The sequence below is a fragment of the Rhododendron vialii genome, chromosome 1a (assembly GCF_030253575.1).
Source record: "Rhododendron vialii isolate Sample 1 chromosome 1a, ASM3025357v1".
In the NCBI taxonomy this organism is placed as follows: Eukaryota; Viridiplantae; Streptophyta; class Magnoliopsida; order Ericales; family Ericaceae; genus Rhododendron; species Rhododendron vialii.
In genome coordinates, this window is record NC_080557.1 from 45,725,584 (window position 1) to 45,748,895 (window position 23,312).

The 23,312-nt window shown below is 39.4% G+C and overlaps 3 protein-coding genes across 3 annotated transcripts; 2 read left to right on the forward strand and 1 right to left on the reverse strand.

The window, feature by feature from the left end:
- Positions 1-13,231: 13,231 nt before the first annotated feature.
- LOC131320853 (xyloglucan galactosyltransferase MUR3) lies at positions 13,232-15,985 on the forward strand. Its single transcript, XM_058351749.1, has one exon. It carries the CDS (start codon positions 13,855-13,857, stop codon positions 15,664-15,666), a length of 1,812 nt encoding a protein of 603 aa, XP_058207732.1. The 5' UTR covers positions 13,232-13,854; the 3' UTR covers positions 15,667-15,985.
- Positions 15,986-18,728: 2,743 nt separating this feature from the next.
- LOC131320865 (subtilisin-like protease SBT1.2) lies at positions 18,729-22,181 on the forward strand. The gene has a single exon (XM_058351752.1). The coding sequence runs from the start codon at positions 18,761-18,763 to the stop codon at positions 21,101-21,103; it is 2,343 nt and encodes a 780-aa protein (XP_058207735.1). The 5' UTR covers positions 18,729-18,760; the 3' UTR covers positions 21,104-22,181.
- Positions 21,528-23,280, reverse strand: LOC131320874 (photosystem II reaction center PSB28 protein, chloroplastic). The gene is made up of 2 exons (XM_058351766.1): positions 23,058-23,280; positions 21,528-22,187 (listed from the first exon to the last, which is right to left on the reverse strand). Exons 1-2 carry the CDS (start codon positions 23,128-23,130, stop codon positions 21,709-21,711), a joined length of 552 nt encoding a protein of 183 aa, XP_058207749.1. The 5' UTR covers positions 23,131-23,280; the 3' UTR covers positions 21,528-21,708.
- Between the last annotated feature and the right edge of the window lie 32 nt (positions 23,281-23,312).

A 23,312-nucleotide genomic window follows, 5' to 3' on the forward strand; every position in this document is an offset into this window, starting at 1 on the left:
CATCTCTCTCTCTCTCTCTCTCACGGACACACACTCATAAATTGAGTAGTACAATAGTTGCCATTTCCAGTGAAACAATAGCATCTCTCAATGAGAGAGAGAGAGAGAGAGTTCAGTTGGTGGTCAAGATTTTAGGGTGCCAGTGACGGTTCCACAAATGTCGGGTGGTGAGGAGGTCAGTGCCTAGCCACTCACTCAATCTACGATTTATGAGGTGGTAACCCCAACCCCTAGACACGATCCACCCAACGCCTCCCTCTACCCGACCACTACCTTTAAAGGCATGTTTGGCTGGTTTTTTCTGTCTCAAGACTCTCAACAGTTCTCTTCTATAGGGATAGTACGGTACATGAAAAGAAAACATGAAAGGATCCATGAAACTGGAATGAACGGTTCAGATTCACGTTGCGATGGAAGAGGGAACTAAGTTAGGAATTAGGAATTTTTTTCTTTTTTTATAATTAGGCATCCGGCGTCAGCTTGCGTACATCTCGACTAATCTTAGAAGACTAATTCCACCGTGAATTTCCTCTCACTAGTGTCTGGCAATAAGGTCGGCTAGATCCCCTGCAGTCGTTTCGGCTAGATCCCCCGCAATCCTCAACGACGGCGTTAGCTCCGCCGTGATTCTTTTTCCCCTGGGTGTTTATATATACTCGTAGTAGTATTTTTTCCCAGAACATTCCCCCTGGATTTTTCATAATTTTTTTTTGTTAACTTCTCCCTATGTGTTTGTATCCTCCTTTTAATGCACATGGCATTAGAAATATGAATCATCCCCACTAGCCAATTGGAATCTAATCACTCTGACACTTCTTAAACCCAGGTGGTGGATCTCACATCTTTTAATGGAGTATGGCTCACCAGTATTTTATAAGGGGAGAAAAAAATTGATAAAAATTGTAATTTATTTATTATGCTGGGTCACTTGGGTTTTTTAATTGGAACCAGCATAAAGGTTGCCTCTTACTCTGGAAGCGTGGAGGAGAGGATAACCAGGCGTAGTTAGCAGCACTTGTGACGAATCCTAAAAGAGATCAAGAGATGAAATTCGGAAGGACTTGTTAACATTCCTATTTTATCTCTTAAACATAACATCAACTGACGTAAAACTAGAAGAGATTATTCTTCGCGTATAGGGGAACAAATGGGTGTGGTAGTTTTTTACATAGATCAATTATAAGAAAAGAGTGTATTTAAAAAGGAATGGAGTCCTAAATTAATGTGTTTTTTAAACGAGTCCTAAATTAACATTTGATAATCCTTTATTCAAAACCGTATCCAAATGACAAGAGACATTTTTCTTTTAAATACTCGGTCCAACGTGTACACAATAAAGTTAAAAATTCATGACCCAAAAAAAAGAATACATAAATACTAAGTATTATTTTAAAATTCTATCGCCATGCCCATCAGTTGCTTCCATTGTTGCAAGTTAAAGTGAAGAAGAGAAAATGTGGAATTTCTTTTCAAAATGATTCTGTTTGATAACTTATCTTCTTTTTTTTCAATCGATAGATCGAAGAGATCATTTTACATTAAATATGAAATACAGAATACAACTCCGGGACACTATATTAATTGTGAGAGTCCATGAAATAACCAAGCCCAACAACTCAACTAATACAAGAAACAAGCCCATTATAGGATAGAAACAAAGAAATAAAGAAAAATCCCATTATAGAGAAGAACACCCATACGCAGGTGGGGAGACTCGAACTCCTTACCTCCTAGAAAGATGCAAGAATTCTGAACAACTGAGCTAGCCCCAGTTAGTTGATGTCTTTTCCAATCACCACAATTCGATCAAAATACCATAAGCATTATTTACTTAACAGTAGGGCCATGTTTGATAAATGTGTTAGACCTTAGGATAGGATTGCTAATCCCATGGGGTTCCTAACTCTTTGTTTGGTTGACAAACTAAGGATGGGATTGAGAAGAGCATGGGATTAGTAATCCCACACTTTACTAATACCATGGGGTACTAGGTATTACCAATCCTATGCCAAGCTCCCTCCTACAAAATGATCACCTTGCCCATGGTTTTTTAACTCAATACCAATAATACCCTCCATTGGTTGAAAGAAATTAATAAGGTGTTTGGTAGTTGCCAACAAAAAAATTTCCTCTTCTTTTAGCTGGTACGAATTGGTTTTGTGCGGACTTGGAGAGTTCAACCATTGCTATCTAATATTCATAGTAGACTATGAAGCTTCATTGAAAAGTGGGTTCAACTACATTTCTAGGGCCACCATTTTGTATAAATAGGACCAATCCTCCATCTCATTTCCAGATCTAATTGGATATTGAGTTTTCTTTTCTATTTTGATTGCACAATATCAATGGCATGATGAGATTGGAGCGAGGAGGAGGAGCAATAGTTGCTCCTATGGCTTTCGAGTCTTTTGGTAAAAAAATGTATGCTGGTGGTTGTCCAAAAATTGATTGGATGAAAAAAAATTGCAAATTCGTGAGCCGGTCTTCCATGCAATTTCATAGGTTTTCACCCGTGGGTATAATTGGAAAATGTAATTTGTATCCTATCCCTTGGTGTTCCAATCAAACAAATGATTCGGATTGGTAATCACAATCCCATGACTTAATCCTTACACAATCAAACACCCACTTGGGATTACACTCAGTATTACTAATCTCATTTCCTTACTAATCTCATCTAATCCAACACATTTATCAAACAGGGCCTAGAAGTATTATTTTCAGTTCAACTTCGTTTTTGATATGCTTCATCCCCCTGCATTGGTATGCTAGTCTGGTTAGCAGAAAGTCTATCCCACCGCTCATGTTTCACCACTCTCTCCTCAATTTTTGGATGGTCCAAATTTAAAAAAAAAAAAACTCTTCCAGGAAAGACTTTCAAAATCCGAACCATTAATTGCCACAACGGACGATCATATTGAGCTAAGAGGTGGGGGAAACGGTGGGGTAGTCTTTGCTGGTTTGTTAGACATCGTGTTGACCACCTTCATTATTATCTATAAAGTTATCGTCATCAAATTTTCACTTGTTTTTGGTGCTCTATTCCGATCTACTATTAAGACTTTCAATTTCTTTGAGCGTCAGTAGACATCAAATGTATTTTAACCACAAATTTTTCAAAAAAAATTAACCAAATTTTAATCGCAATTATGCCTATTTAATTTGAAGTAACGAATTAAGGTCAAATTAGATACATGTAATTAACTCTCTCTTTCGTTATTTGACCTTTATTTATTGACATTAATTTAGGTATAGCGGTGAACTTCAAAGATGTAACTCCAAAGGAATTGATACAATTTGTTCATTTTTAAGGTTTTAGGTGGTTAACTCGTTAATTTTTCTCTAATCCTCCACTGATGGATACAATATTGACCACAAACAAAACCTCTAATGGAGTGAATTCATATGGAACTCTCTCCCGACTTGAATTAAAACCCTGCTAGTATATAGTGAAATTGATCTCTCCCGCTAATTAATGTACGCGTTAACCCGTATGGGCTCTTAATACGGAGGGAGTATTTATTTCATCTAAGGAATTTCTTGCTCTTTTGAAGAAAAAAAAAACTCGTATGAACTCTTGAGTTTGAAAAAAATAAGGAACTTACGTGTGACGCGCTACATTTACCTAATCCAGTGAAGACTATGAAAGCAAAGTTATTGATAGTTCAACAATCCTACAACCACGCGGCACACACAAACACTTACACAGATTACTTACAATAGAGGTGGGTCTTACACGCTGTTACCCAAATTATGCAACCTAGAGGGGGGGTGAATAGGATTGCTAGTAATAATCACCGATAAAAATTTATCTCTAACAATATATGCAAACAATAAGTATGCAATCAAAATAGAGAGATAGAGAGATAGAACCCGTTTATAGTGGTTCGGTCCGGATTTGTCCACGGTCCGGCCCTACTCCACTTCTCCTCAAGCAATTACTTGAAGGTTCCACTAATCTTTAAAAGATTACAACTTGTAAGTCTTGCGGGTGCTTACAAAAACCGAACGCCTCTAGCTTTCCCAAGGAGCTAGCACAACCGCAAGAGTTTTCTCCGAAAACCGCTCAAAAACAATAACACCCAAATTCCAACCCGAATTTGGTCTTCTAAGCTTTCAAGTGTTTGACTCAAACACTCGCTTAGGAATTACAAGAATGTGAAGAAGGTATGAAAATTATCGCTCACGACTTGTACAAATTTTCTCTCAAGAAAAATATGAAAGTGGAAGAACAATGAGAATTTTTGGCTTTGATCTTTTGAGAAATTGCTCTTGCAATAATATGGAATGTTGTAGCTTGTGTGTGTCTTCTCATTAATGAGTTCTTGATGCCTTATATAGCCATCCATATGCTTCCTAGCCGTTGGAACTAGCCGTTGGAACTAGCCGTTGCAACTAGCCGTTGGAACTAGCCGTTGGAACTAGCCCTTAGAACTAGCCGTTAGAACTAGCCGTTGGAACTAGCCGTTAACAGAGTGGTCATCCGGGTGGTCGTCCGATGGTTTCCGGTTGTCACAGCTTTCTGTTCAGACAGTCGGCTTGTCAGCCGGTTCGTCAACCTGTGGCTCACAATTTCATCTAAATAAATTCGTTAAAGCATGTATTGAGCTCAATAAAGTCTTTGTAAATATAAATCATGAATCCAAGAGACTTTATGCTATATTTCAAGGTCACGAAAATATTTAGTTCGGGAATCGACTTTTCGATAATTTTGTATTTGCCGAATAAAAATATCATTGAATTAATCATCAAAATAATTAATAGAGATGCATATAAAATAACAATCTCCCCCTTTTTGATGATGACACAAAATGATAGTTTTTATGCAAGTAGGAGTTATGCCAATCTCCCCCTTAATACATGCACCAAAGCAGTTATCTATGATCAACGAGTAATAGCAATAATCAACAGATCATAGCAAGCAATTTTTTAAATCAACAGATCATAGCGAGCAATTTTTTAAATTAGCCCACAACGGACAACGGTTAAAAATATTAAAAATGGCAAGATAGATCAATTAAAACTTGGCTTTTTCTCCCCCTGTGACATCATAAAAAAAAACTAAAAAGAGAAAAACAATAGGGCCATGGTTCCAGCACCATGCCGCTCTTGCCCTGTAGCACTCTATCTTCGTTCATCTAAAGCTTGGCGTCTTTGATTTTCGTATTCTCGAATAATGGCTGCTACAGCGGCAGCTACAATGCCAATCCAATACCACAGAGTATCCACATTTACATTCCACCCGAACCATGGTGGTATTCTTATTGTAAGTAACGCACACAGCAGAATGAAGATAAAGAGTTGCATCCAAATGGTTTGGATAAACAACCTGAACTCTGCTCGTTCGGCATCTCTTTCGTAAAACTCAAACGGTAACCCTTGCGGTAAGTTTGCCATTGCTCGATTTGGAAGGATAGAGATTTGGAGAGATTTAGGCCGAGAGAGAAGGAGAGATAGATAGATGAAGAGATAGAGATTGTGTTGTTGAATTTATAAAGTATGAGAGAAGTGTTTGGGGATGCGATAGAGATGCGGCGCCGAATAGAGATAGGATAGGGGATGCGGCCGAATTGTTTGAAATTTGAGATTGAGGATAGGGGATGCGGCGCCGATTAGGACAAGAATAGGGGAAGAAAATTGTGTTCGGATATCCGGCTGACAAATGCAGGTTAAGTCCAGAAAACGTTTAAGAGGAGTAGCATTAAAGACCATAAAACTGTTTTTTTTTTTTGCATACCAAACACAGGAAAATGAAACATATGATAAAATGTTTGAAGGGTGATTTCTTTATCAAGATCATTTGTACTCTCCATCAAGTATGATATTTACGAATTCAATCAACTCAACATTGAATCCAAAAAAAAACTTTTGACATCAAGAACACGAAACTTTTTCATAAATGATTAGACATGCCGAGTTCTCGTCGAATGAAACAAAATTGTTCTTCACCAAGGGGTTTTGTGAAAATGTCCGCCAATTGCTTGTCGGTACTAATAAAGTTAAGTTCAATATCCCCTTTTTGAACATGATCTCTTATAAAATGATGTCTAATCTCAATATGTTTTGTTCGAGAATGTTGAATCGGATTCTTGGTTAAGCTAATTGCACTAGTATTATCACATTTAATAGGAATATGATCATATTGCAAATTGAAATCCTCCATTTGTTGTTTGATCCACAATATTTGGGCACAACAACTTCCGGCCGCTACATATTCTGCCTCGGCGGTAGATAGAGCTACGGAATTTTGTTTCTTGCTATGCCAAGACACTAGAGAGTGCCCTAGAAATTGGCAAGTCCCACTTGTACTTTTACGATCAACTTTGAAACCTCCAAAATCCGCATCCGAATAACCAATTAAATCAAATGCAACTCCACGTGGATAAAACAATCCTAAGTCATGAGAACCGGCAACATATTTAAAAATACGTTTAATAGCTTTTAAATGCGATTCTTTAGGACATGATTGAAATCTAGCACACATGCAAACACTAAACATTATATCCGGTCTACTTGCCGTGAGATAAAGTAATGAGCCGATCATACCTCGATACATCTTTTCATTGACGGCCTTACCATTCTCATCTTTGTCTAGCTTAGTTGATATGCTCATTGGTGTGCTCGTTGGCTTTGATCCTTCCATGCCAAACTTCTTAATAAGTTCTTTCGCATACTTGGCTTGGTTGATTATGATCCCCTCATTAGTTTGCTTGATTTGAAGTCCGAGGAAGAAGTTAAGCTCCCCCATCATGCTCATTTCAAACTCACCTTGCATACACTTAGCAAACTCTTTGCACATATTATCATTAGTGGCACCAAAGACAATATCATCAACATATATTTGAATAATGAGCATATCTTTACCTTTGGCTTTAATGAAAAGAGTAGTATCAATTTTTCCACGAGTAAAGCCATTGTCAAGCAAGAATGAACTAAGTCTATCATACCATGCACGTGGTGCTTGCTTCAAACCATATAGAGCTTTTGAGAGTTTAAAAACATGATCGGGGTATACATGATCTTCAAAGCCGGGAGGTTGTTTGACATAAACTTCCTCATTTATGAACCCATTCAAAAATGCACTTTTCACATTTATTTGATAAAGCTTGAAATTTTTGAAAGATGCAAAGGCAAGTAATATGCGAATAGCCTCTAATCTAGCTACCGGTGCAAAAGTTTCTTCAAAATCAATACCTTCTTCTTGATTATAACCTTGAGCAACAAGTCTAGCTTTATTCCTAACAATATTTCCGGATTCATCTAGCTTGTTACGAAAAACCCATTTAGTACCTATAATAGTGTGATCAAGAGGCTTAGGTACTAATGCCCAAACTTTATTCCTTTCAAATTGATTTAACTCATCTTGCATGGCCAAAATCCAATTTTCATCATCTTGAGCTTCCGGAAAGTTTTTAGGCTCAATTTGAGAAACAAAAGCTTGATTTTCACAAAAATTTCTATGAGACGAGCGAGTGGTTACCCCTTTCGAAACTTCTCCAAGAATCAAGTCCTTTGGATGGTTTTGCACGAATCTCCAATCCTTGGAAAGATCTTGGTTGTCTCCCATGGCATCTTGAGGTTGATTAATAACTTCATCTTCTTTGATTTGAAAGCTTTCTACTTGAGTATCACCATCAACTTTTTCTTGAATTGTCAAGTCATGAATCTCATGTGTAATTTCTAAGTCATCATTATCAACAACATCCTTAGTAGCACAAGGATTAGATTCATCAAAGGAAACGTGAATAGATTCTTCAACAAGATTAGTGCGCTTATTATAAATTCTATATGCTTTGCTAGTAAGAGAATAACCAATAAAGATGCCTTCATCCGATTTTGAATCAAATTTACCCAAGTCATCTTTTCCATTGTTTAATACATAACATTTACAACCGAAAGCATGAAAGTAATTAATGTTGGGTATTCTACCATTCCAAAGCTCATAAGGAGTTTTCTTGAGGATAGGCATAATTAAAACTCGATTCAAAATATAGCATGAGGTATTAACGGCTTCCGCCCAAAAATATTTTGGCAAAGAGTTTTCACAAAGCATAGTGCGGGCCATTTCTTCCAAAGTACGATTCTTTCTCTCAACTACTCCATTTTGTTGAGGAGTACGAGGTACAGAAAAGTTATGACCAATACCATGTTCATCACAAAACTTTTCATATAAAGAATTGTCAAGTTCTTTTCCATGATCCGTACGAATGTTAGAAATAACAAATCCTTTTTCATTTTAAACTCTTCTACAAAGTTTAGTGAAATTAGGATAAGCCTCATTCTTATGAGCTAGGAACATCACCCATGTATATCTAGAGAAATCATCAACAACAACAAGACAATAATAGTTTCCACAAAGATTTGGAGAGCGAGTTGGTCCAAACAAATCCATATGAAGTAATTGCAAAGGTCTAGTAGTTGAAACAACATTTTTGGACTTAAAAGAAACCTTGGTTTGTTTTCCTTGTTGGCAAGGACCACAAAGTCTATCTTTTTCAAATTTGATTTTAGGAAGACCTTTTACCAAATTTTTTCTAGAGAGTTTTGAAATAGCATCCATACTTGCATGTCCTAGGCGCCTATGCCAAAGCCAACTATTTTCACTCAAAGCGGAAAAACATTTTATATCACAATTACTTAAATCATTGAGATTAAAAACATATACATTTTCAAGTCTTTGTCCAACGAAGAGTGTCTTGTTGCTTTTGACATTTTCAATGATACATTTGGATTTTTCAAAGATAACACGATTTCCTCTATCACATAATTGACTTATGCTAAGAAGATTGTGTTTTAAACCACTAACAAGTAAAACATCTTCAATAATAGGAGAATTACCTATATCACCGATTCCTATGATTTTACCTTTGTTGTTGTCTCCAAATGTGACATGTCCACCATCTTTAGGCGAAAGAGAATTGAAAGCCCTCTTGTCACCGGTCATGTGTCTTGAACATCCACTATCAAGGTACCAACTACCTTCCTTGAGAGAACTTTTGAAGCATACCTACAATAGCACATCAATTCTTGACTTTTGGTACCCAAATCATCTTGGGTCCTTGAAGGTTAACATTGATACGGTTCTTAGGAACCCAAACCTTTTTTGCATCAGAAGATGAGTATCCTTTCATAGGACATGTAGGAGAAATATGACCAATTTTACCACAATAATGACATGTCAATTTAGAATGGTTAGAAGGAGGAACATCTTTTCCAAAAAGATTTTTGTGTTGAGTGGGATTATAACCAATTCCGGCCTTGTGAAAAGAAACCATTTGTTTTCCAAGAAGAATGTCTAAACTTTCTTTTCCATTAGTGAGTTTTGAAAGAGAATTAGTTAAATCATCAATTTGTTTTTCTAAAGGTTCGTTTTTGGAAGTATCCTTCAAATACTCTTTTTCTTTTGCCAAAGAGGTTCTTAAACTTTCATTTTCTTCCTCCAAAATATCTTTCTCTTCAATTAAATCATCCATTTCTAGTGAGAGATCTTTAGCAACCTTTTTAAGAAATTTGTTTTTAGAAACAACTTTTTCAAATTCTACTTTCAACTCTTTATAGGCAATAAACAATTCATCAAAGGAATAGGATGAGTCGAGATCTACCTCGTTTTCTTCGATGGCCATGAAACACAAGTTAGCGACCTCTTGTTGCTCATCGTCCTCATCGGAGCTACTATCGTCACTATTGTCCCATGTGGCCATCATAGCTCTCCTTTTGTCCTTCTTTGAATATTTTTTGGCATATGGACATTCACTTTTGATGTGGCCGGGCTTCTTGCACTCGTAGCAAATGATTGGATCCTTTTTGCTACTTTCTTCTTTGCCTCCATCTTTTCTTGAAAATCCTCTACCTTTGCGAGATGCTCTATTTTTGAGGAGTTTCTTGAACGTTTTTGTGATGAGCGCCATTTCATCATCCTCACTTTCGTTGCTTGAATCCTCCTTGCTTTTTGATTTGCTTGTTGTACTTTTGAAGGCAAGATCCTTAACTTTCTTCTCTTTTTCACCCTTGAGGTTGTGATGCATTTCCTCCGTCATGAGAGATCCCATGAGCTTGTCCATCGTGTATTTTGAGAAATCTTTGGATTGTAGGATGATGGAGGTGGTAGTGTCCCAATTGGTTGGCATGGAACGGAGCACCTTCCTTGTCATTTCGGATTGACTGTAAATCTTTCCAAGAGCTTTTAAACCGTTAGTAATACTAGCAAATCTAGCAAACATTTGAGATATAGATTCATCCGGTTTCATTTTGAAGAGCTCATAGCTATGCACAAGAATATCAATTTTGGACTCCTTAACTTGACTATCTCCTTCATGTGACATTTCTAACTTATCCCATATTTCTTTAGCCGATTCACATGCGGAAACACAATCATATTCATTGGGAGTAATAGCACAAAAAAGAAGGTTCATAGCTCTATAGTTCTTTTCTATTGAAGCCTTTTCCGAATGACTCCACTCATTATCTGATTTAGGCATAGTCTCTTCCCCAACTTTCTTAGTAGGAATAATGGGACCATTTTTGATAATTTTCCATAGATCATAATCCGTGGATTGAATAAAGATCATCATTCTATTTTTCCAATGAGAGTAATTTTCTCCGGTGAACAAGGGAGGTCTATTGGACGATTGACCTTCGATACAAGAAACATTACTAGTGGTTGCCATGGATCTTAACTCTTAGATGGTTAAATCTACAAACAAGAGCCGAGGCTCTGATACCAATTGTTACCCAAATTATGCAACCTAGAGGGGGGGTGAATAGGATTGCTAGTAATAATCACCGATAAAAATTTATCTCTAACAATATATGCAAACAATAAGTATGCAATCAAAATAGAGAGATAGAGAGATAGAACCCGTTTATAGTGGTTCGGTCCGGATTTGTCCACGGTCCGGCCCTACTCCACTTCTCCTCAAGCAATTACTTGAAGGTTCCACTAATCTTTAAAAGATTACAACTTGTAAGTCTTGCGGGTGCTTACAAAAACCGAACGCCTCTAGCTTTCCCAAGGAGCTAGCATAACCGCAAGAGTTTTCTCCGAAAACCGCTCAAAAACAATAACACCCAAATTCCAACCCGAATTTGGTCTTCTAAGCTTTCAAGTGTTTGACTCAAACACTCGCTTAGGAATTACAAGTATGTGAAGAAGGTATGAAAATTATCGCTCACGACTTGTACAAATTTTCTCTCAAGAAAAATATGAAAGTGGAAGAACAATGAGAATTTTTGGCTTTGATCTTTTGAGAAATTGCTCTTGCAATAATATGGAATGTTGTAGCTTGTGTGTGTCTTCTCATTAATGAGTTCTTGATGCCTTATATAGCCATCCATATGCTTCCTAGCCGTTGGAACTAGCCGTTCGAACTAGCCGTTCGAACTAGCCGTTCGAACTAGCCGTTAACAGAGTGGTCATCCGGGTGGTCGTCCGATGGTTTCCGGTTGTCACAGCTTTCTGTTCAGACAGCCGGCTTGTCAGCCGGTTCGTCAACCTGTGGCTCACAATTTCATCTAAATAAATTCGTTAAAGCATGTATTGAGCTCAATAAAGTCTTTGTAAATATAAATCATGAATCCAAGAGACTTTATGCTATATTTCAAGGTCACGAAAATATTTAGTTCGGGAATCGACTTTTCGATAATTTTGTATTTGCCGAATAAAAATATCATTGAATTAATCATCAAAATAATTAATAGAGATGCATATAAAATAACACACGCTAAAGTTGCACCTGCTCACACTCACTCGCAATAGAGGTGGGTACCACTCACAATGGAGACGTATGTCCAGTTGTATGTGATCCATCTCCGTTATTCGCAAGGAAGATTTGCAGGGAACCACACAAGGAAAAACGCAATTGGATCCATTCTGGGTCTTACAAAAATCTAGAAAAATATCCATAAATTTTAGAATATTATTTTATGGGGCCCTATAAAAAATCAGCTCCAATGGACATCGGTCTGTTTTGATCCTACCGTGTACTTATTATTGATCTGAACAGTTCACCTTATAGACTCCACATAATAGCATATCCATTCAAAAAATAAACTTGATAGGACATTGACAGAAGTATCAAAAATTGAATTTTGCTTTTTAAAATGGATACTTTATCTTTATTATTATTGACATAAATCAGATCGTCCATTTTATAAAACCAAAATTCAAATTTTGATATATCTAACGACTTTCGATGAAGATGATTTTTTGCATGACAATATTACACTGCGAGTCTTATAGTATAAACGGTTCATATTACAATAATAAACGCTTAATGAGGCCCATAATATACAGTAGTAGAAAACTATGATTTTACACCAACGGTGCATAAAATTTATTTCTCATAAAAAAAATCTCCCAAAATCACTCCCACAAATTACGCCATTTAAAGGAACGGTTACATCGTCATCACAGGGTCCCACGTGGCACCTAGTCCTTTCCTTAAATTCTTCGGCAAATTTCATTCCAACTCCCTTACAGTATTTTTTTTTCCGTTCCTGAGGACAGATATCATGAGAAATGACAAAGAATCCCCTTGTGAATTCCATGTGTGTTCCACTGATGCGCCAAATTGACAATTTTTTGTCCGAACACGTGATGGAATGGAATGAGCCAAAGTGGCTTGTATCTAAAAAGACTAAAAATTCACAATTTTTTTTAATAGGATTATTCTAACTTTTGTCTGAGGGGTGTAAGATAATAAATAAAAGGTACATTTGATATCCGAGAAAAGTCTATCTATTGATATTTGTGAAAGTGTAGCAAAACCGTTTTTAATAATAAACAGTGATTAAAAATTATCAATTCTCACTTATTTTGAATCAAAATGGCTGCTTTTAACCTGTTGAAAAAAGTTATTTTGATAAAAGGGTTAATATTACTATCGGGCCAAAAAGTTTTTTTAAATTATTTGTTTTAATATAAAAAGAATGAACTAGTCAATATAAACTACTTTTTCGACTAGTTCCATCATGTATTTAACCGAACAGTTTTTGGTTGGATGTCCATGAAATGAGCATGGAAACCACAAAGAATTTTATTGCTCATTTCTGATACTATGAAGTCTGTATTTGTCATTAAGAAAAACTTCAGGGGTGTCATTTAAAATTGTTCAATTTCTTTTTCTTTGCTACCGACACAAACAGCCCCGGCGCACCGTGCTATCTTACGCTTCCTTCTCACTGGCCACTGCTCGCTTATATACCCCTTCGTCTCTCCCTCTCTCTCCCTCTCCCTCTCCCTCTCTCTCTTCTCATTTAAGGTGTTCTGGAAACATCTTCCCACAAAGCTACTAATTTAATCGTTCACTCTCTCTCCCTGCGACTGTAAGTACAGTAGTGCTTATTATTTTCATCAATGGATGCTCCATCCTCGTTTATATAATCCTCGTTTAGTTTCTTTCGAAACGCATGCCTGAAAGTCTCGCGGGAGATCGGACCAAACGGATTGATATCTCGCGATTCGCGCCACTATTTCATTATCAATGCGTACGGATTTCGTTTATCTCACCGCTTTCGTTCAGATTCCAGTTGTTTAACTCTTAATTATCTGGTCCCTTTCATGTCTGTTCGCGATTCGAATGCGTTACAATTGACTCGTCCTTTGACCGATCTGATATTTACCGTACTACCCTTTTAGAACTGAGGTAAAAAGGTTTGGGTTTTGCTGAGAGTTCATAAATGAAATTAGGGTTTTTGGTGGTGGTGTCGGTGGTCTTGTTGTTTAGTATCTGCTCTCCGCTATCAATCCTCGTTCTGTGCTTGCTCTCTCAATCGGGAATTTTAGTAGTTTGAGATATTTTGGAAGAGCTTTCATGCTCGCGCTCATACACGCATGTGCGCATTATGTGACTTAGGATGAGACGCCGCTCGCCGACAAGCTCTCCAGCTGAGAATATGGAGAAGGGGGCTGCTAAAAATCATCGGTCTCGGATATGTATGTTGGCATCTTTATCGGCTTTTTTCTGGTTATTGTTGTTGTACTTCCATTTTGTTGTTCTAGGAGGTAATACAGTTGATGATTCTTCACTAGTGGATCGCATTTCTGCTAGTTCTGAGTCGATCAATACCCACCCTAGCGATTCCCAATCAACGCCTATTAGTCGGCGTAACAATGCCCAACCAGACCCTGGTAGTCCGCGTAGCAACGCCCAATCCACCCCTATGAGTCGGCCTAGCAATGCCCTTCCAATGCCTGCGAATCCACCACCAACCATTACCGAGCCGAAAGCAGAGAACTTCCCATTTCTGCGGGCATTAAGAACCATAGAGAACAAGAGTGATCCGTGCGGTGGGAGATACATATATGTCCATGACCTTCCTCCTAGGTTCAATGAAGATATGCTCAAGGAGTGTAAGAGTCTGAATATTTGGGCAAATATGTGTAAGTTCACTACGAATTGCGGGCTTGGGCCCCCGCTGGAAAACGTTGAAGGGGTATTCTCAGATAGCGGATGGTATGCAACAAATCAATTTGCAGTCGATTTGATTTTTACTAACCGAATGAAGCAGTATGAGTGCTTGACTCGTGATTCTTCTCTTGCTGCTGCTATTTTTGTACCCTTTTACGCGGGATTTGATATTGCACGGTATCTTTGGGGGTATAATACGTCTACGAGGGATGCTGCTTCTCTTGCTTTGGTCGATTGGTTAATGAAGAAGCCGGAGTGGAGCATTATGGGAGGAAAAGATCATTTTCTTGTTGCTGGAAGGATTACTTGGGACTTTAGAAGGTTAAGCGATGAAGATTCGGATTGGGGTAACAAGCTTCTATTTTTACCAGCTGCAAAGAATATGTCCATGCTTGTGGTAGAATCAAGCCCCTGGAATGCGAATGATTTCGGCATTCCATACCCCACATACTTTCATCCGGCAAAGGATGCTGATGTGTTCATTTGGCAGGACAGAATGAGGAAACTGGAGCGGAAATGGCTCTTCTCTTTTGCCGGGGCCCCACGCCCTGGTAACCCTAAATCTATTCGGGGGCAAATCATCAATGAGTGCAAGAAATCCAATGTTTGCAAGCTGCTGGAATGCGATTTTGGGGAGAGCAAGTGTCATTCTCCAAGCAGTATAATGAAGATGTTTCAGAGCTCCCTTTTCTGCTTACAACCTCAAGGTGATTCGTACACAAGGAGATCTGCTTTTGATTCGATATTGGCGGGTTGCATACCTGTCTTCTTCCATCCTGGTTCAGCTTACACACAATACACTTGGCATCTTCCTAAAAATTATTCGAAGTATTCGGTGTTCATTCCAGAGGATGATATTCGGAAGAGGAATATTACAATCGAGCAAAGGCTGAGTCAAATTTCTCCCGAGGAGGTGAAGATAATGAGGGAGGAGGTCATAAGTCTCATCCCCAGCCTTATATACGCAGATCCCCGCTCTAAACTGGAGACCCTAAAAGATGCATTTGATGTAGCTGTGCAGGCTGTTATTAACAAAGTTACTAAGATGAGGAGAGACATTATTGACGGTCGCACAGATGATGATTTTATTGAGGAGCTCAGTTGGAAATATGCTTTGTTAGAGGAAGGGCAGTACGTGGGTCTTCACGAATGGGATCCTTTTTTCTCGAAACCCAAAGGTGGCAATGTGGAGTCCAAGGATATATCTGCAGAAGCAGCGAAAAATTCTTGGAAGAGTGAGCAAAGAATACATTCATGACTTGGCCTGCAAAGTTTTGTCGATTTCAAGTTCTAAAGCCTAGTGAATGTGGGCTGGAGCTTAAAATAGGATGCCATGCCCTGAGAGGTGGCATGCACAATCTTGTCCTAACCTGAAGCATAGGATACATACGAATGTATGCATTTTCTGCTTCTAGCATAATCAGGTGCTTGGTCCGCTTCATTTTGATTTGTCATTTGTAGTCATTCTTTGTATTGTGTCTGATATATAGATGCTGCCACATAGTTAAACATAAATTTTGTCTATTGGATGCTGTTTTGCAAAGAAGTATTAATTGAAGTAGTAATGAGCTTTCGTATCTTTCAAGCATTTGTTTCCTTCTTGTGCAAAACCTTGGATAATTACCATACTACTTGTGGGTGCAATTGTCATTGCAGATCCACCCAACCATCTTATTTTGTGGTGCTTGTTGTATGGAATCAGATGTAGCTCTCTCTCTCTCTCTTCTGTATGCGTGGATTTTGGAAACCAAGGGCTCAAGGCCATATTTTGTGCCCTGTTACAGAGTTATTCAGATAATTTTGAGCCAACTGCTGGCAGTTTGTAATATTGATTTGTGTAGAGTTCATATAAACATTTGTCATAGATTAGGTAATTGAAGAAGAAAAAGGACACAGAGTAACTCTGAAAGTTAGAAGAGCTCTGAGAAACGTTTGCATATCGTCACAATCAAACTAAAGCATATACAGAGTAGCATGTTTTGATCAGCAACTGAAATACTTAGCTCTGGATAGTGAACTTTTTTTAGTTCAAGTCTCTCTTCTGGTGTCTAATCTGGGGGTATTTAGTATAGTCAAATATGATAATATGTTGGTCCCCATTAAGATCATGGCTGGACATTTTACAGAAATTACACTTCTCATATTGTTAAATTGTGACCTATACCATTTGAGAAGTGATGAAATGTATGCCGGACCAAAGTAAAATAGGTATGCATTTCCCCAACTACAGAACCTTTACTCTAGGAAGCGTTGGAACCACGTGGATTGTCTACCTGCATCGATTTCGTTCTTAGTTTTAAGAAGTTTGTACTGCGGTACACAAGCAGGAGTTTATAAGGGCAGTTGCCGGTCCGTGGTTTGTTATGCGATGGCTCCATTTTGAGGTCTTTAGTAAGCTGCCGAATGAGTTTGTGGGAAGATCCTCATTAGGTTCAGTTGAGTTCACTTTTCTGAATCTCCCATCAGACAATTGGGAAAGAGAAGCGTTGTTCTGCCTTGCACTTTTTCCTCAGCAGGATCTTGAAAGAATCCTATCATTGGATACTTGTTATGGAACATCCCTGCCCTTTTTGTGCAACTAGCTCATGACTGAGTAGGCAATTCTGGAACCACCTGTGCTGCCTTTGTTGCTAGGGCATATGAGACTTTCCTGGAAGGTCATGGTTCAAACGTCAAGAGTTAGACTAACGGTTAATATCCGTTTATCTTCCCCTCTGAGGTTGCTCCCAGAATTTAAGCCTGGTAATCACCTGTTATTTGCGACCCGGATGACTCCGAGTGAAACCGGGCAATTAACTTGGGGCAATGCCCTACAATTTTCAGCTAGTTGGATTGTGAGAGAGCTTCTTGAGGTGCTTGTTTAACTGTAATTATAGTATAAATCGAAGTACACTCATAATCACAAAAGAAAAGTCGAGGCACAAATAACCAACACAATCAACTGAGGCCACGAATAGGGCTGACAAACGAGCCGGACAGTAAATTGTTCAAGCTTGATTTGAGAATTTAAAGAATTCCAAAATTATATTCAGACTTGACTCTATCAGGCTAATCAATTTGAAACTGTTCAAGCTTGATTTGAGAATTTAAAGAATTCCAAAATTATATTCAGACTTGACTCTATCAGGCTAATCAATTTGAAACGAGCTTTAATCGAGCCGGAGCCGGTTACGAGTTAATCGAGTAGTTTGATTTTTTTTCAAAAATTGAAAAGGCCAAATAGTATATATTGTTCAAGCTTAGTTTGAAAATTTAACAAGCTTCAAAAAACCGTTTGAGCTTAGTTTATTTACGCAACACACTGATAGTGAACGAGTTTTCATCAAACGAACACAAGCTCAAAGTCAATCTGAGTGGTTCGTTTATCAACTTTAGTTTGGCCAAGTTTATCCTGGCCTCTATCGACCGGGTAAGAAATGAAAATGTGTTTCAGTGAAGCACAAGGTGCACGTGCCAAGCGGAGCTCTGTACTTGAAACTGAAGAGCGTCTGAATAAATGCACTTTAATGAACCATCAAACCATAGAAGAAGACTCTTTAGATGAAACTGAAGACAGACACTTGGTCACAAAATCTCTCTTTCAAAATGTTATGCGCTCTCAATCCTCGCACTACGCTCGTAATTTTAATTATCGCTCTCGTAAATTTTAGTAGTTTGAAATATATTTCCAAAAAGCTTTTACGCTCCTGCACGCGCATATAAATTATGTGATTTAGGACAAACAGACACCCATGTGGGAAACAAAGATTCATGGCCAGGCCGTAAACGAGCTGAGCTTTGTCGAGCTTGAGCTCAGGTTGTTTACTAAACGAGCAAAAAACTTGAGCTCGAGCCTAATGAGCCGAGCCCTTAACAAGCCGAACTTAGTCATTTACTAAACGAGCCGAGCCTCCCTTTACGAGCCGAGCTTTTGTCGAATCCGCTCGGCTCGTTTACTAAACGAGCCAAAAACTCGAGCTCAAGCTCGGCTCGGACGTTAACGAGCCGAGCTCACAAGTTGCTTGGTTCATTTACCACCCTATTTGGGCTAAATGAACCCTATTTGGGCTTGCACACAACGGCTACATAGGTTTCTTATACCCCAACTAGAGAAATCATTTAAACCCAACCAAAACATCCCCGTGAAAAGCCCAAGACCGCCTGCACTTCAGCTCCTCCAAGAATCTCTCTCTCTCTCTCTCTCTCTCTCTCTAAACAAAGAATCCTCGTGATGAAGAGCTCTTAAATTTCACGAGTTTCATCTTTTCTGCTGAACCCATATTTTGAATTCTCTCCAACACCTTCAAATACCCCCCCCAATCCATACCCAAAAGCATGCCTCAAAAACCAACCACAATTTTACTACTAGTACCATGGAAACCAAAACCCAACTCTTTTTGGCCACCTTTCTCCTCTCCTTCGTTTCCCTGCATGCTCAAAACCTCCAAACCTACATAATCCAACTCCACCCACAAGCAATGCCAAACTCTTTCTACTCCTCCAAGCTTCAATGGCACCTCTCTCTCCTCGAACGATTTGTTTCGTCCCAAGAAGAAAACCCTTCTTCTTCTAGACTTCTGTATTCCTACCACTCCTCCATGGAAGGGTTCGCGGCTCGTCTATCTGAACTGGAGCTCGAGTCATTGCGTAATTTTCGCGATGTCATAGCTATTAGACCAGACCGTCGACTTGATACCCACACGACTTACTCTTACAAGTTCTTGGGACTAAACCCAACCAGTCCAGGTGCCTGGGTCAAGTCCGGGTTTGGTCGTGGGTCAATAATTGGAGTACTTGACACCGGAATATGGCCTGAAAGCCCGAGCTTCGACGACAGTTTGATGCCTCCGGCTCCCAGGAAATGGAGAGGGATTTGCCAAGAAGGCCAAAACTTCACTACCTCAAATTGCAACAACAAAATCATAGGCGCAAGGTTCTTCAGCAAAGGCCACAGTGTGGCTTCATCCTCACCATCACCCAACACCGTCATTGAATATGCGTCGGCTCGCGATTCACATGGACATGGGACCCACACTTCATCCACAGCCGGTGGGGCTCGAGTTCCAATGGCGAGCGTGCTCGGGAATGGAGCCGGTGTGGCCCGCGGGATTGCCCCCGGGGCCCACATAGCCGTGTACAAAGTCTGCTGGTTCAGTGGCTGTTACAGCTCTGATATACTGGCTGCGATGGACGCAGCCATCAGAGACGGGGTCGACATTCTCTCTCTCTCTCTAGGTGGCTTCCCATTACCGTTATACGAAGACAGCATTGCCATTGGGAGTTTTCGAGCAATGGAGCACGGAATATCCGTTATTTGCGCGGCAGGAAACAACGGTCCTATTCAAAACTCGGTCGCCAACGAGGCTCCATGGATTTCCACCATAGGCGCTAGCACACTGGATAGGAGATTTCCCGCCATAGTCCGAATGGGAAACGGGAAAATGCTGTACGGAGAATCCATGTACCCGGTAAAGAGAATTCCAAGTTATGAGAAAGAACTCGACCTTATCTACGTAACTGGTGGGGAGAGAGGAAGTGAGTTTTGCCTTAGCGGGTCTCTTCCAAAGGCGAAAGTTCGCGGGAAAATGGTGGTTTGTGATAGAGGAGTAAATGGGAGGGCTGAGAAAGGCCAGGTCGTGAAAGAAGCTGGTGGTGCTGCGATGGTTTTGGCCAACACGGCTATAAATCTGGAGGAAGACTCGGTCGATGTGCATGTCCTTCCAGCAACTTTGATTGGATTCGACGAATCAGTAGAGCTAAAGAGTTATATGAACTCTACTAGGAAGCCCAGAGCCAGAATTCTATTTGGAGGAACACAGGTTGGGAAATCTAGAGCACCAGCAGTAGCTCAGTTTTCATCAAGGGGACCAAGTTTTTCCAACCCTTCTATTCTCAAACCGGATGTGATTGCTCCCGGAGTCAATATCATCGCTGCGTGGCCTCAAAACCTGGGCCCCACGGGCCTTCCGGGAGATTCTAGAAGGGTGAACTTCACCGTCATGTCGGGGACTTCCATGGCGTGTCCCCATGTCAGTGGAATTGCTGCTTTAGTCCACTCTGCTCATCCCAAATGGTCGGCGGCAGCTGTTAAATCCGCAATCATGACAACAGCAGATGTTAATGATCATTTTGGAAAGCCGATTATGGATGGAGACAAACCCGCTGGAGTTTTTGCAACCGGAGCTGGACAAGTGAACCCAGAAAAAGCCGTGAATCCGGGATTGATATATGATATCCAGCCGGATGAGTATGTTACTCATCTCTGCACTTTAGGATACACAAGTCCAGAAATCTTCACTACTACTCATCGGAACGTGAGTTGCCATGGAATTTTACAGAAGAACAGAGGGTTTAGCCTCAACTACCCTTCTGTGTCTGTCATTTTCAAGCGTGGGGTGGTGAGGAAGATGATTAAGAGGCGGTTGACTAACGTGGGGAGTCCTAATTCCATCTACTCTGTGGAAGTGGTGGCGCCTGAGGGAGTCGAGGTGAGAGTTAAACCACGACGACTGGTATTCAGACATGTCAACCAGAGCTTGAGCTACATCGCTTTGTTTATACCGAGGAACAGAACGCGATCTGACACTACGAACTTTGCTCAAGGGCATTTGACATGGGTGGAATCCAACAATGGTCTAAACAGGGTTAGAAGCCCTGTCTCTGTGACATGGGAATCTAAGAGAGGCTATGGCAGTGGCGGTAGCAAAAACAAGTAGTCATTTCCACTTATTCTGGCTTTTCATTTTCAGGAAGGTTTAATTAATGAAGATCTGAGGATCTTGTGTTTTAGTTTTAGAACTGGACTTCATGTCTTCATCATTTGATGAAGACAGGAGGATTCAACTTAACATTCTATCAGACATGGTTTTTTTTTCCCCCTAGTGCAAGAGGATTATCTGTTTTTCTTTCTCAACAATCCTGTTATCACTCTTTCCTCAAATTAATACAGTATTACAGACACAACCCTATAAAACCTAACAACCGTAACAGCACAAGAATACAGAACAGCTTGCAGATAGAATCGCCATGTGCAGTTCTATTCGGTACGAAATATCTTGCTGATAGAATCCCCATGTACAGTTTCTGCTACGAACATATATGCATATATAGATACATAGATATACTGAGAAATCAAAGAGCTAACAATGAACAAGATTGATTGAAACAGGACCCCCATAAGAGGGAGGATTTGGTACACATCAGCTCTACAAGGATATCAGCTATGTTGTTCAAAATTTTCGTTTTTACCCAATACAATCAAAGTAAAACTACTGTAGTGGAAAATGAAAGTGGAGGAGTGGAAGGGAAGGATATACATTCCTCATTTCTTGACGAACTGCAACCCGTTCACATTAGCATATCTCTCCATGAACCTCATGAATCGATCCCACTCCCTTGGAGTCCTCATCACATACTTTGCTTCAATTCGAGAAGGCTTTCCATTGACAAACTTGGCACTTACATCAACTGACTGAAGAACCCCTTCCTCATCGATCATGTAGAAGCCAGTGATATCACCTACTTCACCCGATGAGTCAAAGACTGAGGGTTGCTCAAAGCTGAATATAGCCATTCCGTTAGTTCCATCCTTTGATTTGGTTAGCTTCACATCTGGGATTGTTTGTTCATCGGTTCCTTGAATGAACTGAATTGTTGGTTTGACCATCATTGTTATACCGAGTCTTCGAACTTGAGAACTTCTTCGTTGGGTGCAATATGTATTTTGCAGGCGGAGAGGTTGACCACTGAACGAGGACTGTGTACTTCGATGAACAGCCCCAAGGCCCCCAACTGCCATGCCTATGCAACAAGAGAAAACATAATTATACTTGGAGCTGTATTTATCATCACTAAGTACACAGCCAATATGACCTACTTAACAGTCTGTATGAATATCAAGTACTTTATAATATTGACATAGAGCCAAGGTCTTAGCTACACTCATTTGAGTGAGTTCCATGAACCCACTGGATTTTGCCTTTGTTTGAGGATACATTTGGCGTTATCTGAAAATTTTGGGAAGTTCCTACAAGATGACACCAGTGAAAGTTCAGGGTAAAAACCAAACTAAGGGGTCAATCTAAGAAAATTGAAACTTAAGTAGGGTATACGGTATACCAGACTTTAATGTTGTTTGCAAGAATCAAATGAATCTTATTCCTGTATACCTCTCATAAAAGGAAATTCTAATCTACAACGGGTACCACAAAAACATTCCAACAATTGCAAGCTCAAATTACTCCTGTATACCAGTTTTTTTTTTCTTGTCAATAAAATTAGTGTTTTTTTAAACTCAATTACCCACATTTGTGTTCATCTTTAATGGGTTTTCAGAGTTCTCCACAGGTACAAGTCCCAAAGCTTCAGCTAACCAAAATTGTCAATTTCAAAAAACATAACATGCTTCAACAAGACACATAGCTGTACCATTGTGAATGCTATTAAAAACCTAGTTTTTACCACTAATTTTCATTATATCACCAAATGTACCCCAACTCCCAGATGATTAATGAACCTCTCAAGCAAGAACAAAGACCCATTTCAATATCCTTACGTTTCTGCTCATTTATACTCCAATTATTACACAACACCCAAAAGTTTTCCGAAATTACCAACCAGTTCTGTTCATCTACATTGAAAAGTTGAACAACTTAGAAAATGAAAGAGTACCTGAAAGAAAGGGAGTCTGGCGAGGACAGTGAGAAACTGGGGAAGAAAATGCGAGAGAATGCAGTGCAGCCATTGTAGTGAGAGAGAATGAGAGAGAGAGAGAGAGTAGTTCAGAGAGAGAAAGAGAGATAAATAGGTAGTTGATGTGGTATTGGACATTTTTGTGGGTGTGTAATAACGATAGCCATTCACTTCCAACTTTCTTAGATTTTCAATCGACTGGCTGATGAGAGAGATTGTCACACTGGACTAAGA

What these genes read in the sequence shown, in the direction of transcription:
- LOC131320853 (XM_058351749.1), top strand. Translation starts at nt 13,855, where the DNA reads ATGAGACGCCGCTCGCCGACAAGCTCTCCAGCTGAGAATATGGAGAAG.
- LOC131320865 (XM_058351752.1), top strand. Translation starts at nt 18,761, where the DNA reads ATGGAAACCAAAACCCAACTCTTTTTGGCCACCTTTCTCCTCTCCTTC.
- LOC131320874 (XM_058351766.1), bottom strand. Translation starts at nt 23,130, where the DNA reads ATGGCTGCACTGCATTCTCTCGCATTTTCTTCCCCAGTTTCTCACTGT. An exon ending in CCAGACTCCCTTTCTTTCAG is followed by an intron (nt 22,188 to 23,057) that starts GTACTCTTTCAT and finishes CTTGTTGCATAG; the next exon opens with GCATGGCAGTTGGGGGCCTT.